At 41.6% G+C, this 12,973-nt stretch overlaps 1 protein-coding gene across 1 annotated transcript; it reads left to right on the plus strand.

Annotated features, from left to right (window-relative positions):
- Positions 1–586: 586 nt before the first annotated feature.
- Positions 587–8,448, plus strand: LOC108899051 (G-protein coupled receptor 26). The gene is given in 4 exon segments (XM_018699315.2): positions 587–1,222; positions 1,224–1,654; positions 2,601–2,714; positions 4,920–8,448. Coding segments are annotated over 4 exon segments (1,011 nt in total). The 5' UTR covers positions 587–985; the 3' UTR covers positions 5,149–8,448.
- The last annotated feature ends 4,525 nt before the right edge of the window (positions 8,449–12,973 follow it).

Consider the following 12,973-nt stretch of genomic DNA (forward strand, 5'->3'; position numbering starts at 1 on the left):
TTTATCAAACAGTTTGTTTAAAAAAATAAATAAATAAATCTTGAGAGTGAAAAAAAATATCACTTGACAGCTGCTTTTGCATCAGCATGTTTTTTTTTTTTTTTTGTGATGATGTCTTCCTAACAAGATGTTGCGTGTTGCTCTTTTGTGCAGTGTCTGGCAGTTTTCTTTAACTAGATATTGTGTCATGTATTTACTGTCATGACACTGCTGTCCTCTTGGCCAGGTCTCCTTTGAAAAGAAAATAAATACACCTTGCATCCATTAGACAATGATGGCTTCTTGTAATGCCTATATAATTCAGAATGAATAATCATAACAATGGTGTTCAGAGTTCAATAACTGAACAGATGAAATCATTTTACTCATTTTACAGATGTGTCATTTAGTGTTAAATCGCAATTTTTCAGCAAAGATTAAATTTTGACTATGCGCAAGGAAGGAAACTCTGAGGGGAATCAATTCTTTTTTTTCTACTAAGAACACCCACTTTATTCTTGTTAATGTTCTTTGTCTTTGACTGTTTCTCAGAGAAGACGGGGGAGAGATCAAGTAGCCCACACACTGTGCAGTGTGTGCGGAGGGGTGATGCCTCAAGAGCGCATCACAGGACGACAAAACCCCACTGCAAGACGCAGTGCCAGAATAGAGCAGCTTTGGCACGAGAGCTTGTTTCCTGTAGAAGTTTACAGGAAAGAAACGGAGGAGATCGACCACGCGAATCCTCAGACACACTTCTTGTCATGCAGGAATCCTCCTGATCATCTCTGCTGGCTCGAGCGCAGAGACAATGTAGTGGAGGAAAGAGAGTGAGAGAGAGAGAGAGAGAGAGAGAGAGAGAGAGAGAGAGAGGGGATCTCCACCGCTGGAAAGATCTGGGGATGCATGGACACGGTTATGGGTGATTAATGTCATTTTGCAGCAGCAAAGCAAGAATGGATATGTGCACAAAAAGTGGGGATAAGTGAGTTTCGGGGCCCACAGGATGGACACTGCGGAGGTAATTCTCTCTGTGCTGGTGGTTGTGATTATTATAGTGTCGTTGCTGTCCAACGTCCTGGTGCTGATCTGCTTTCTGTACAACCCGGAGATCCGCAAGCAGGTTCCCGGTCTGTTCAACCTAAATCTCACCTTCTGCAACTTGTTGCTGACCGTGTCCAACATGCCGCTCACTTTGGTGGGACTTGTCAGCAAGGCTCAGCCGGGAGGAGACGGCTTCTGTCCAGATCGTGGGATTCCTGGAGACCTTCCTGTCCACCAACTCGATGCTGAGCATGGCAGCTCTGAGCATCGACAGGTGGATCGCGGTGGTGTTCCCACTGAGGTACCACTCCAAAATGCGCCACAAAGACGCGGCGTTTGTGCTCGGGTACACGTGGGCGCACTCCATGTCCTTCTCCACCGTGGCCACCTGCCTCTCCTGGGTGGGATACCACCGGCTTTACGCGTCCTGCACGCTCTCCAACCCCAGAGCGAGCAGTCGGACCCAGTTTGTTATCTTCACCGTCTTTTTCCACTCCTTCACCTTTCTCCTGTCTTTTATAGTGTTATGTGTCACATACCTCAAAGTGCTTAAAGTGGCGAGGTTTCACTGTAAGAGGATCGACGTCATTACAATGCAAACTTTGGTGCTGCTGGTGGATATACACCCCAGGTGAGCTCATTTAATTCCTTACACCTGATTGTATTACGCCTGCACAATACACCTCTTACTACTGATGCTATAGCTTTCTGTAATGTAGATTTGTTGTGAAAAAGCCTATAATAAGGCAATTTCAAGATTGTTCACTCAGAAGAAGAAAAAGAACAAACTGTACAAACCGACCCTGAGACCAAAAAGAGGGGGGTGGGTGGGTGGGTTTGAGGGGGGGGGACTCCTGTCAACTCCTGTCACTGGGAGGAATATAGTAAGTGTGGCTGGTGCCATCATTCCTCTTCACGCTGCTTTTAAAACCTGAAATAACACTGTTCTGTACCTGTGGTTCAGAACACAAAAGTACAGTTAATGGTGCTTTGCACTGACATTTGAATTGTGTCCTCATAATATTCAGAAGGGACACAATATCTGATTAAATTGAAATGTCATCCAGAGTGATTGCTTTACTCTACCTCCATGCAGTATGGGTTAAAAAAAATAGCAATGTGTTGTCTGAGTGTGTGTGTGTGTGTGTCAGAGAGAGACCGTAGATCACAGCTACTCTCTATTAGGTGCATGCTGGTGTTCACACTCCTGGCTGTCTTTACTCACACTCATGACCTCATTTTCATGAACTAGTACTTATAGCAGTGTTTCATCATGACATCACAGACATGGTTCACGCCTAAAGTCACATGTGCACACACAGCAAGTGTTGAAATTGTAATTCTGGGATAGTAGGGATCCTCACTTTGTATTACAAAAGTGGCTTTAGGATAAATCAATTATTCTGTCTCAGCTCAGCCTCTGCTGGCTCCTTCCCTGTTTAACCCCTGGGCAGCAGGAATGGACAGAAGTATGCACACCCCTCACTGTCTTTTATGAGATATCGAGAGACACTTTGAGGTATTCCCTGAGTGCGTCCCACCTGATTATAAACCCATTAAACCCTCTGTGTTTCCAGCGTTCGTCAGCGTTGCTTGGAGGAGCAGAAGAGGCGACGACAGAGAGCGACGAGGAAGATCAGCACCTTCATCGGCACCTTCATGCTCTGCTTCGCTCCCTATGTGATCACAAGGTGAGCTTCGGGGGGAGAGGGAGGAGAGGGAAGCCGTGCTGGCACACACTGCGGCGTAGGTAGCCCTTTTGTTTTGCTGGTATCCCCCAAACCCCCACCCACCCCCACTTCTCCCGTCCTCTCCTGTCAGCTGCCTCACACTTCCTCCTCTTTGCTGCCTTGTCTGTGCTTCCTCCCCACACCGGCCAGAGTTGGAAGATGAGATTGGCTGACCTTGTGATAAGTAATATGCCTCGGCTCCCCTGTTACTGCTGCATTGGCACTTTTCTCCTCAAGTTCAGTGGGTGCGTATCAGTTAGTTAGGTAGAATCCACCTGCATCAATCACTGGACAAAGAGAGGATGTTAAATGAGGCCCCATAGAGAGTGAGAGAAAAGGTGTGAGGTGTGAGTAGGACATGTGAGTTTTACTTGTAGAAGTTAAAAGTTATACAAAGGAGATGAGAGCATCAATACATACAGTAACGAGTAAAAAACCACCAGCACAGCTTCAGTGCACCTTGTCTGCCACATGGATGGAGCATTTTCATACTCATCAAACCATTCATTCATTTTATTTGTCACCAATCTGGGCATACAACTGAAAAAGTGACAAATTAAAATGTACTCAAGACATGTAAATTATAAAATGTACTGTTGATGGACATTATTTGCCCACAATACAATGCCACATGGAAATGGAGGAGCTGCTCGTGGCTCAAAAAGATGTTAAACTAATTGCGGATGGCATTGAAACAGCTCCAGGACCACATCAGAAAACAGAAAATAACTACTCTTGAAAAACATCTTCCTCTCTCTCTTTTTTTAAATTTAATCGGCACTGGCCTTGTCAAGTCACCGTTTGATTGACAGTGTCATTTTCTGTTGGTATAATACAGAAAACATTGTTATTGTTTATACTAACCACAAAGATGATACTGGAAACAACCTGGCCCTTTAAGAAATCATTTTAGCCAAATGTAAATAATAAACATTGCTCATTAACATCTCTAATTAATTGGAAGAAGCTGGAGTTTTGAATTGAAACCAGGTTGTGTCACTGAGTTTTCCAGCCACTCAGAACATAAGCAGCTCCAATTTGTTGCATTTTCAGTGAACTGTCAGTAATGAATGACCACAGCAGCACCGTACATGCTCTCATTCTGCAAATGGCAGTTTACTAATTACAATCTGAATATATTACGCTAAAAGCTCCTCCGCTGCCTCTCTAGTGCTCATTTGTTGTCAGGGTCATCATGTGCGTGTAGTGAAAACCCTGCTGTGCGGTGTGGCAGCTGACTTAACCTCCTGTTCACTGTGGTGCTGTGGAGTGTGTGGGCAAATGCCAGTGATGGCTACTGGCCCATGGAAGGCCAGTATTAATGTGCTGACAGAGCTCGATTGTGGATGGGGTAATCATACAGAGTGCAAGAGTAGAGGATCAGCGATTTTAACATTTTTTTTTTTTTTTTACACCTTTTATGACACCACATGCGGTAAAATATTTTAACGCTTGACGAAAAGTTTTATGTTGTGTGAGCATGACTAAGATGAGCAACTCTGGGACGCAGACAACAGGCGAGACTGTAAAGCTCGTTAGGTGACCCTTCAAACCAAATATACAGTATTTTCAGTTCATGAGAGTTTTTTTTTCCCCTCTTACACTGCAGAAGAACTCACTGTCCTCTGTCCTTTCAGGTTTTCTGCTTAGCCCTCAGTCTTATACTATATTAAATAACAGCCGAATTTAATTGGCTTCTTTCCAGACACTCATTACTGCTTAGACAGGTCTGTTTTATTCCTCCGATGGCTCTGCCTTTGCCTTTTTGACATGAAATGCTGCTGGCTGCAAATGAGAAATGAGGCGAAAAGTAGCCTCACACTATAAATCCACACACATGCGAAAAAGAGGGGCAAACTCCTCATGCTGTTTCACTTGATGGCTGCCTGTGTTTTATCTTGTGAGTGATTGCAAACAATAACTTAATACAGAATACTTCTAAGGCGATTACTTTTCAGAAATAAATACTGGTTCTTTACACAACTACTTGTAAAGAAGCACCCTGCCCCCAACAAAAAAAAGATGATGTTATGGGTAACAATGTCTTGCAAATGTATTTCTGTTTCTGAATAATAAGCTTAGGGCATGCATGTCTTTTCCAGTATGTCGAGTTGCCTTTCCACGGCTCCCCGCCTCTCACCACCCTCTCTTTATGCTTGCCTGCAGGATCGTGGAGTTATTTCCAGCGGTGCCTATCAATCCTCACTGGGGAATCGTCTCCAAGTGCTTAGCTTATAGCAAGGCGGCCTGCGACCCCTTCGTGTACTCCCTGCTTCGACATCAGTACAAGAAGACGTGCACTGACATCATCAACAGGCTGCTGAAGCGCAGCTCCCTGAACACGTCCGGGCGTGGGCACGAGAGCCAAGGCAACAGCATACCGACGGCAGAGTGACAAGAGAGAGGAATGATGGGATGGGATGGCGGTGCGAGGGGTTGACCCCTGGAAACTGTCAGGGAAATATGAAGCTGATTTATCGTCAATGAAAAAGAGGATAAATATTGGTTGTTCCTGTCCACGTCTGCTTGAATTTGGTCTGACATGCCAAAAAAAAGAAAGAAAAAAAGAAGAGAGAGAGTCACTACAGACAAGGGCAAATCCCTGCACAGGAATACCACTGTGCTTGCATACTGAGTGCCCAGAACAGCAGATCAGTGCAGTGAACTTGCTGCGAGGACATTAAACAATGGCAGATTTCACATCCACCTGGAGAGACAGATGTGCTCACCCAAGAAGAACGGCCAGTTCACAGCCTCATTATTTCAAACTAGAGTAGCTTTCAGCCTTACAGGAGATATATTGAGTTTGCAGTATATGTTTGTTTTGACATTACTGTAGTTATATATTCATTTTTTTTTTTTTAAATGGCAATGGCTGTATATCTGTTTTAGTCTGTGCAAAGTGTTTGCAAGTGATAAGTTGATACTGTATGTAGCACTGAAATCTAGCCTAACCAAAATTAATTATATATCGCATCCCCTAATTGTATAACAGATGGAAACATACAGTATAGCAGACAGTGTCGCTGCACAGCCCGGCTCAGGTTTTTTTTTTTTTTTTTTACAGGACTGATGGGGTAAAACACACTAACTGTTAAATAAGGTCTTTGACTACTTTTATTTCTTAGTACATTCCTCAGTAGTGTAAGGGCCAAGGGAAAGAAAAAGCAAGATTAGCCTTTGTGTTTTCATGTGTATAAACACATTGCCATTGTTTATGCTTTCAGCACCCATTTTGAAGAACTTACTGACCCAGGCCAAGCAGAGTTTTAATGGGAAAAATGGGCCTTCAAAACCGACTGCCTGCCTTCGCTGTCATGACTGACATGTGCCCCTCAGGTTGTTTAGTCAAGTGGAGCGTGACCAACTGTACTTGCCCGGGTTGTTATTCACAGAGAGGGGTAATGCATAGAGACTGCTTCATGCTGTCTCACACATTTGGTCAAGAAGGGCAGGAAAGGGAAATGTACATGATGTCTGATGACATCCTGTGATATTCAATGACAACGACATGCAAGGATACAAACAGTTCTTACGACAAAGCAGCTCTGGAAGCAGAAATCATCTTTTCGCTCAAGTTAATAGTAGAGCTAAAGAAACAATCTCTGCTTTCTGTTTTCTAACACACAGTGAATGTGCAACTGTGATATTTGTGACAGCACCTTGAAAGCAGCTCCTAATATATGTTTGGGCAACCTGGTCACAATTTTCTCTCACAATAAATACAGTTTGCAAATTACTGGACACGCTAATATTAGTTAGGATGTTAGTCAGACTCAGCGAAGGCAATCATCGTGCTCCTAATCTAGATTAATCGCTTGTTTTTGGGTCACCTAACAGACAACATGTCTGAACTGTGTTGTATAGTAGCTCGCTCAAAACTACGAATGACAAAGACCTCTTTTGTCCATCAGGTTATCATAGTAGTTATGTATTCTTGTAAGTAGAAGGACTAACAAACTAGCTTGCCATCAGCTACAGGCTAGTATAATCACTATAGTGGAAGGTCAGCTAAACAAAGAACAAGCCAGCAGTATGGCTGGATTGGAACATCTAAGGTCACTATCGTAAGCTCTAAATGTATGTATATAAATTTCTGTTTCTACCTCAAAACGTGTGTTTTTTCACAGATTTTTTCAGATTTAAAAATTTAATTTAAATTATTTTGCTTCCAGAGCAGCTTTGCCCATGAATAACTAAATCTCCAACTTTATGGTCAGACGTATCCATGGAAATGATTACATTTATAGCATTTTTAGATAGAAGGCAACAAATTATCAACATGTATATTTTTTAATTAGATGGATATCTATAGAGGAATAGCAGCTGAACAGATGCAGATCTATACATTAATTTAGTCTTATAGTGATAAATATATTGTGCTATATAGTAATTTCCAGGCAATTCTTGAAGACAGGTCATAAGCCCTCTTGAGTGACAAAGTGTTATCTGGCTCACTACATGTTGTCCCTATTATGTCCACTTTTCTCTGTATCAGAAGACAGGTTCGTATCAGATGGCTTCTGACTGGGCTCCACTTAGAGTTGACAGACAAAGGTGCTTCAACACTTCAGTTTGGAAAACAGACAATACAGTATAATATTGTGAGTGTTTATTTTAAGGATGTCTGATTGTCAAGTTTATACTCTTCAATTGGGATTTTTCAATGAATTTGGACACAGTGCATTTAGACTGCACTGTATATGTGGGGGACCAACAGTGAGATACCGCATCTATCTACAGTTAGAACACACAGTGCCAAAATGATTAATGATATCAATATGAATGACGCCCAGTTAGCCAAATGTTAGTAGCTGCAGTTCATTTTCTGAAAGCATAAGAGATGATACATTAAAAAAATGACTGGTTAATATATAATTGCTTTTATTTTCATGAGTTTAAGGGTTTATGATAATACAGAGGAAGGAATGGTTGTTTTGGATATGTGATGCATTGTGTGGTACTGTATGGCACTCTGAGACATCTGATGCCTTAAATTCTGTAATATATGGTGGTTTAGACAATGGCATTTGGATGTCTTGAACAATACAGACAGAATAAATCATTGCCTTATTCACTTCCATTCATTAACATTACCTAGATTCCAGCCACTGTATTTCTGTACCCTAATTCAGCTTTCCATGGTATTTTCTCGCTGATGTTTTTGCACTGATGTAGAGTAGTTATTTTTCTTATTAACGACGACTATGGTTATTGGTGAAAAACAAGCTAAACATGAAATGGTATGTGTCGACAGATTTAGATAAATGACAAAGTGAAAAGTATTTTTGTGTCTTTTTTGATATACGTACATGTATTTTATGACAACACTGTATTTGTTTGAGTGTTACAGAATGTGCTGCTTCAAATGCAAATTAAGTGTTAACTGTTGTTGATAGTTGACAAGTGAAGTGAGTGTAATATACCTCATTTTGTTATGGTGACTGACTTGACAGCCTGAAGTGTTCTGTTATGTACCTCCTAATTTATTAAACCTTCGCTCAATGCTGCTGCTAATGATGGCTAAGATGACAAACTGATGATGATGGTGATGATGATGACAACAGTAACGACCACTGTTTTGTTTCTGTCAATGATGAGAATATCTGGTTGTTGATTGTGATTGTAAATGTAATGTTGGAGAAAATAAGGAAGATGACTGTTTTCAGATTTTGACCATGATGATTAAAGTAAACTGTAGACTTTACCAAAGTGGTCTGGTACTGTTTTGACAAAAACAACTAATTGTGTGAATTCTCCAGGAAAGCTTGCTCTCTTTCCACAAAATGAAATGATCCACAATGGGTTCTTGTAGGTTTTTCCACAGATCCTTGGATCAAGTCTAAAGATTTCCAAAATGTGTCTGTGCTCAGCAGTTCATCAATTTGCATACTCCCATAGTCACAATTGTTATTTTGGTGCACTCAGAATGGTCAGAAAGTTGAGTTTGGAACAATGGACACATTTGTCCTCAACAGTCACCATCTTTGCTACACAGCAAAAGGGGAGGACAGCGACATGTTTTCAATCTTGTGAAAATGACAGCTGAGGAAGAAGGACACATCGTCAGCATAAATGGCAGTGTAATTTACTTTTACTGAAGTATCTGATTTGAGACGCAGCAAATGTAAATTTCAATTAGCAACAGCGCCCTCTGCAGCCACAATCAGTCATTAATTCTGTTGGGCTAAGCCTTTTTTGTTTTCATTTTACGTAATGCAAAAAATAAGCGTTTGGATTACGGAGTGGGAATGTCAGAGGCACCATTCTCCTTATTTCAAGACAATGTACCATCAAAATGATTTTGAAGCTGTTATTTTAAGGTAAAAGAGTTGCATAATGTTGCTTTAACAAGATAATACATTCCTATTCAGCAACTACAGTACATCCTCCACGAGGCTTTGAGGCTTTGTCATGGAATATATTAAGGAATATTGACAAAATTACTGTCCTTTCACTTTTTGAGCACCCAAATAACCACATCAGCCATAATCACATCTTTAGTGGGTTTTTTTGTTTTTTTTTAAACAAGTCACTGATGAGGCAGGTAGGAAAAAAAAACTGAGAAGGGTTTGACAAAACTGATATGACTCTCAGCTTTTGTATCCACTGCAATACGGACTGTTCGATGTGAGCCAGAGGGAAACGATTTTTCAGTTCACATGACAGTGCAGGTGGTAATGAAACAGCATCAGAGGCTGACTGAGACAGCCTTAGCTGTAAATGACTGAGATTCTGTACACTGATTCATACCCCAGGAGCCAGTGATTATCTTCAGGTGGGTGGCACTGGCCATAACACACAGCTTAATCATGGCTGGCCTCAACCCACTCGGTCAACTGACCCCCCTGAGTGAGAGAAAAACCACAGCTCACAGTGAAAAGTGGACACCTCACTCTGTAAAACACAGGAATGTTCGTTTTTCACTTTATAACCCTTTGAACAGGAATCAAAAGAGGTTAAAAAAGAGCTCTGAAAGTCAGAATCCCCACAAATTTTCCATGAAGCCTGTGATCTTTTGTTGTTTTATGCACTGAAACAACATATATGAAATCTGTGTGTTAAGTCAAACCAATGCTTTTCAGCGATTTAGCACAGTGGTGCAAAGAAGATTAATCTTCTTTTTAAAAGTGTAAACATAAGCATGTAATAACATCTCTTTTGAGAGGTGCCTGGAAAGCATCAGAACAGAAAAATAAAGGGTATGAAAAGGCCAGAGATAACAAAGAATGAATGCTGTGTTTGTTGACTTCTTCTGCTGCAAACCACAAAAATATCAAAATGCACTCAAGACTCAGCAAAGTGCCCATTTTCCTCAGACAAACCCGTCTTGTTGTTTATGAATGCTGTTTTGTGTTTCTTCCGAAATGCCAAAAAGCACCACAAACTTCACCTTGGCTTTTACCTCCACATCTGACTGTAGGTGAATTTGTGAAAGCTGTCTTGGAGAGCCCAGCATGACAATAAGCAAAAAGCATGTGGTGCTGATTACTCCACTTGTACTGTTGTGTCTTGCCCATATGTTACCATATGCTTTCTGTTTCTGTTTCTGACTGTGTGTACTCGAAAATGTGATGCACATTGTCACTGAGCTGTTATATGATACGTAGGTGTGGTTGCTGCTCAGTGTCATCACTAATTTATGTGTTTGGTTTTATTTGGTTTTTCTCAGGACATAAATAACATTTTAATGAATCTTAGGGGAAAGTTGTACTTGTTAGTTTTGCGCAGTTTGGTGCAGATCGGGGCGCTGTGGTGGCCACACATCTACAGCCCTCCCACACAGGTGTTTACACATGTTTTCAGCTGATTAGACCTCTTCTCAGGACTGTGTGGGAGTGTACAGACAGTGCTCTGCTGCATTTGTGTCATACCGGACTTACCGTAATTACAGGTTACATTCAATGTAAATAAGCCAACAATTAATGAATATGCCAATATTTTGTCTGTTTCAATGAAGTGAATGTTCCCAAGTTGTGTGGGTGTGCAGGGCCAAAACTCCTTAACCATAAGGAGATTGAACCTGAGATGTATAGAGGCAAAATGTGTTTCAGTACAGGTCATACCCTTGTTTCACAGTTTTTAGCTCATTTGAATGCCCTACACACCTGTGTACACCCCTACAGGTATTTCACTTCTACTTGTACTTTCCTGACATCTATCTCACTTTCCTGCCAACTTTAACCTGAGCATGCGGCTAATCAGTGACAGTAAGTGCAAACACCTGTGTGAGCGTGCAGTGTCTTCAATATATTTGGAGTGAAAGTGAAGTGTGAAAATGAATGTGGTTGTATCATTTATGTTTTTCTATATTTAGTTACTTTGCATCAAACAAAAAATAGATGACACATACAGACAGTGTTCCAGCTGTGAGGGATATTAAGCAATTTGTTAGTCCCTGTAATTGTCATATGAGAACTGAGTATTATTTACAAAACCTCCCACTATCACATTTTACTAAACTTGGAGCCCCTGTGTGGACCAGCAGTGTGTGATGACTCTACCCACAGTGTGTGTCTGTCCTGTGTGCTCTGCTCTGCTCTGCTGCTCTTTTACTGGCTGCTGGTGTGTGGAGTTAATTGCTCGTTACCTAAACCTTTAACATCTGTGCTGTGGCTGCTACAGTTTAAAAGGGCTGTTTGAGGGGCAGTCTCCTCTTCTCTTGATTTCCTGGTAGCCTCCCACACAGGTTCTACTCACTCATGCTACAAGTTCACACACACACACACTGCCTTATTCACACACCTTATGGTTTGGGTTAGGTTAGTGCTTATTAAATTACTTTAATCCAAAGTATGTGTGTGTCTCCCGTTTTTAGCCAGGAAGTAACAGGCAGTGGTTAATCATGTGTTAGTCATCACTGACGAGAAGTTTCATTAAACACCAGGCAGTTTGACACAGCAAGGAAATATTGGGCTCAAGAAAAAGACCTCACTAACTTTTGCTTGAGAATGTGGTCAATGTGATGTCAGTTTTCATCTCTTAACAATGTTATCAACTGGATTCCCACGCGTTAAAAGCCTGGATCTTATTCTAAGCTAGCAGCTAGCTCGCACTTGGCTTTATGAAAGAACACTTTGGTCCAGACTGAACAACATCTCAGTGAACACTGGATGGATTGTGACCAGAGGATGAAGCTGCTGACTGAGTAAATCCCTTAACTTTTCTCATAACCAAACATCTGCAAAAACATTCCCATTAGCCTTAGCTATACTTTAGCAATACCAAGGATTGTTAGCACTGTCACTGTGAGCATGTTAGCACTGCTGTGCCTAAGTACAGAGATGCCCCGGCTGCAGTTGTACCCATATTGTTCATGTATACACCAAAGTAACAGCTGAGATCTGGGAACAAGGCAACATAACTACAACCCTAATCTGACCGGACAAGACATGATCAGACAGGTTGTAAACAAATCATTTCATCTGATCTGTTTTATTTTAATAAGGTCAAAACTGAAGCAAAAGTTGGTCTGTGAATTATGACAGATGTTTGCAAATAATTCTATGTCTCACCATCATTTGGCCATCCTAGAAGTTTGTGTAAAACCCTAGCCAGACATCTGACAGATTGTGTTTCCTGCTCTCTCAAACGTTGTTTTAGTTACTTTGGAGTATAATATACAATGAGTGCAATGTTATTATTACCAATGGGAAGTATGATCAAAAGTATGAAAATAAGCCCCACATTGCATGAAACTGGAAAGGAAGGTTTAATCAAAACAAGCAAATCAAACCACACTGAAATATTTCTGTCCTTTGCTCATAAGGAAGCAAACTGTTTAATGCATGTAAACTTTACAAATGAATCCAGAAATTACAAAACTTTTTGACCAACCTCCCTCTTTGCTGATGTGGTTGTCGTCTTTGATGTCCACTGAGCCCACAGAGAATCTAATCTGTCTCTGAGGCTCTGGAGCAGCAGAGGGGAGAGAGGTTAAGAGCTGGTTTACCAACGCTGCATGGCGACTCACTCCTGTGATATCCAGGCCGGCACTCTAACACTTCAAAGGCTGGACAGACTTCTGAAGAAGCATTGGCCTTTCAACTGCTGGCAAGGTCAGCTGGTGCCTGTGTCCTCCCACACATCTGCACGGTATCACAGCTGCAGGCCACAGCAGCTACACTGCACACCCTGCACACTGTACAACCCCGTCCCCGCATCCCACCCTGATCCACTCCCACTGTCACTCAAAGGTATCGTCTGCAGTCCATATGGGA

The sequence above is a fragment of the Lates calcarifer genome, linkage group LG23 (genome assembly GCF_001640805.2).
Source record: "Lates calcarifer isolate ASB-BC8 linkage group LG23, TLL_Latcal_v3, whole genome shotgun sequence".
Lineage (NCBI taxonomy): Eukaryota > Metazoa > Chordata > Actinopteri > Centropomidae > Lates > Lates calcarifer.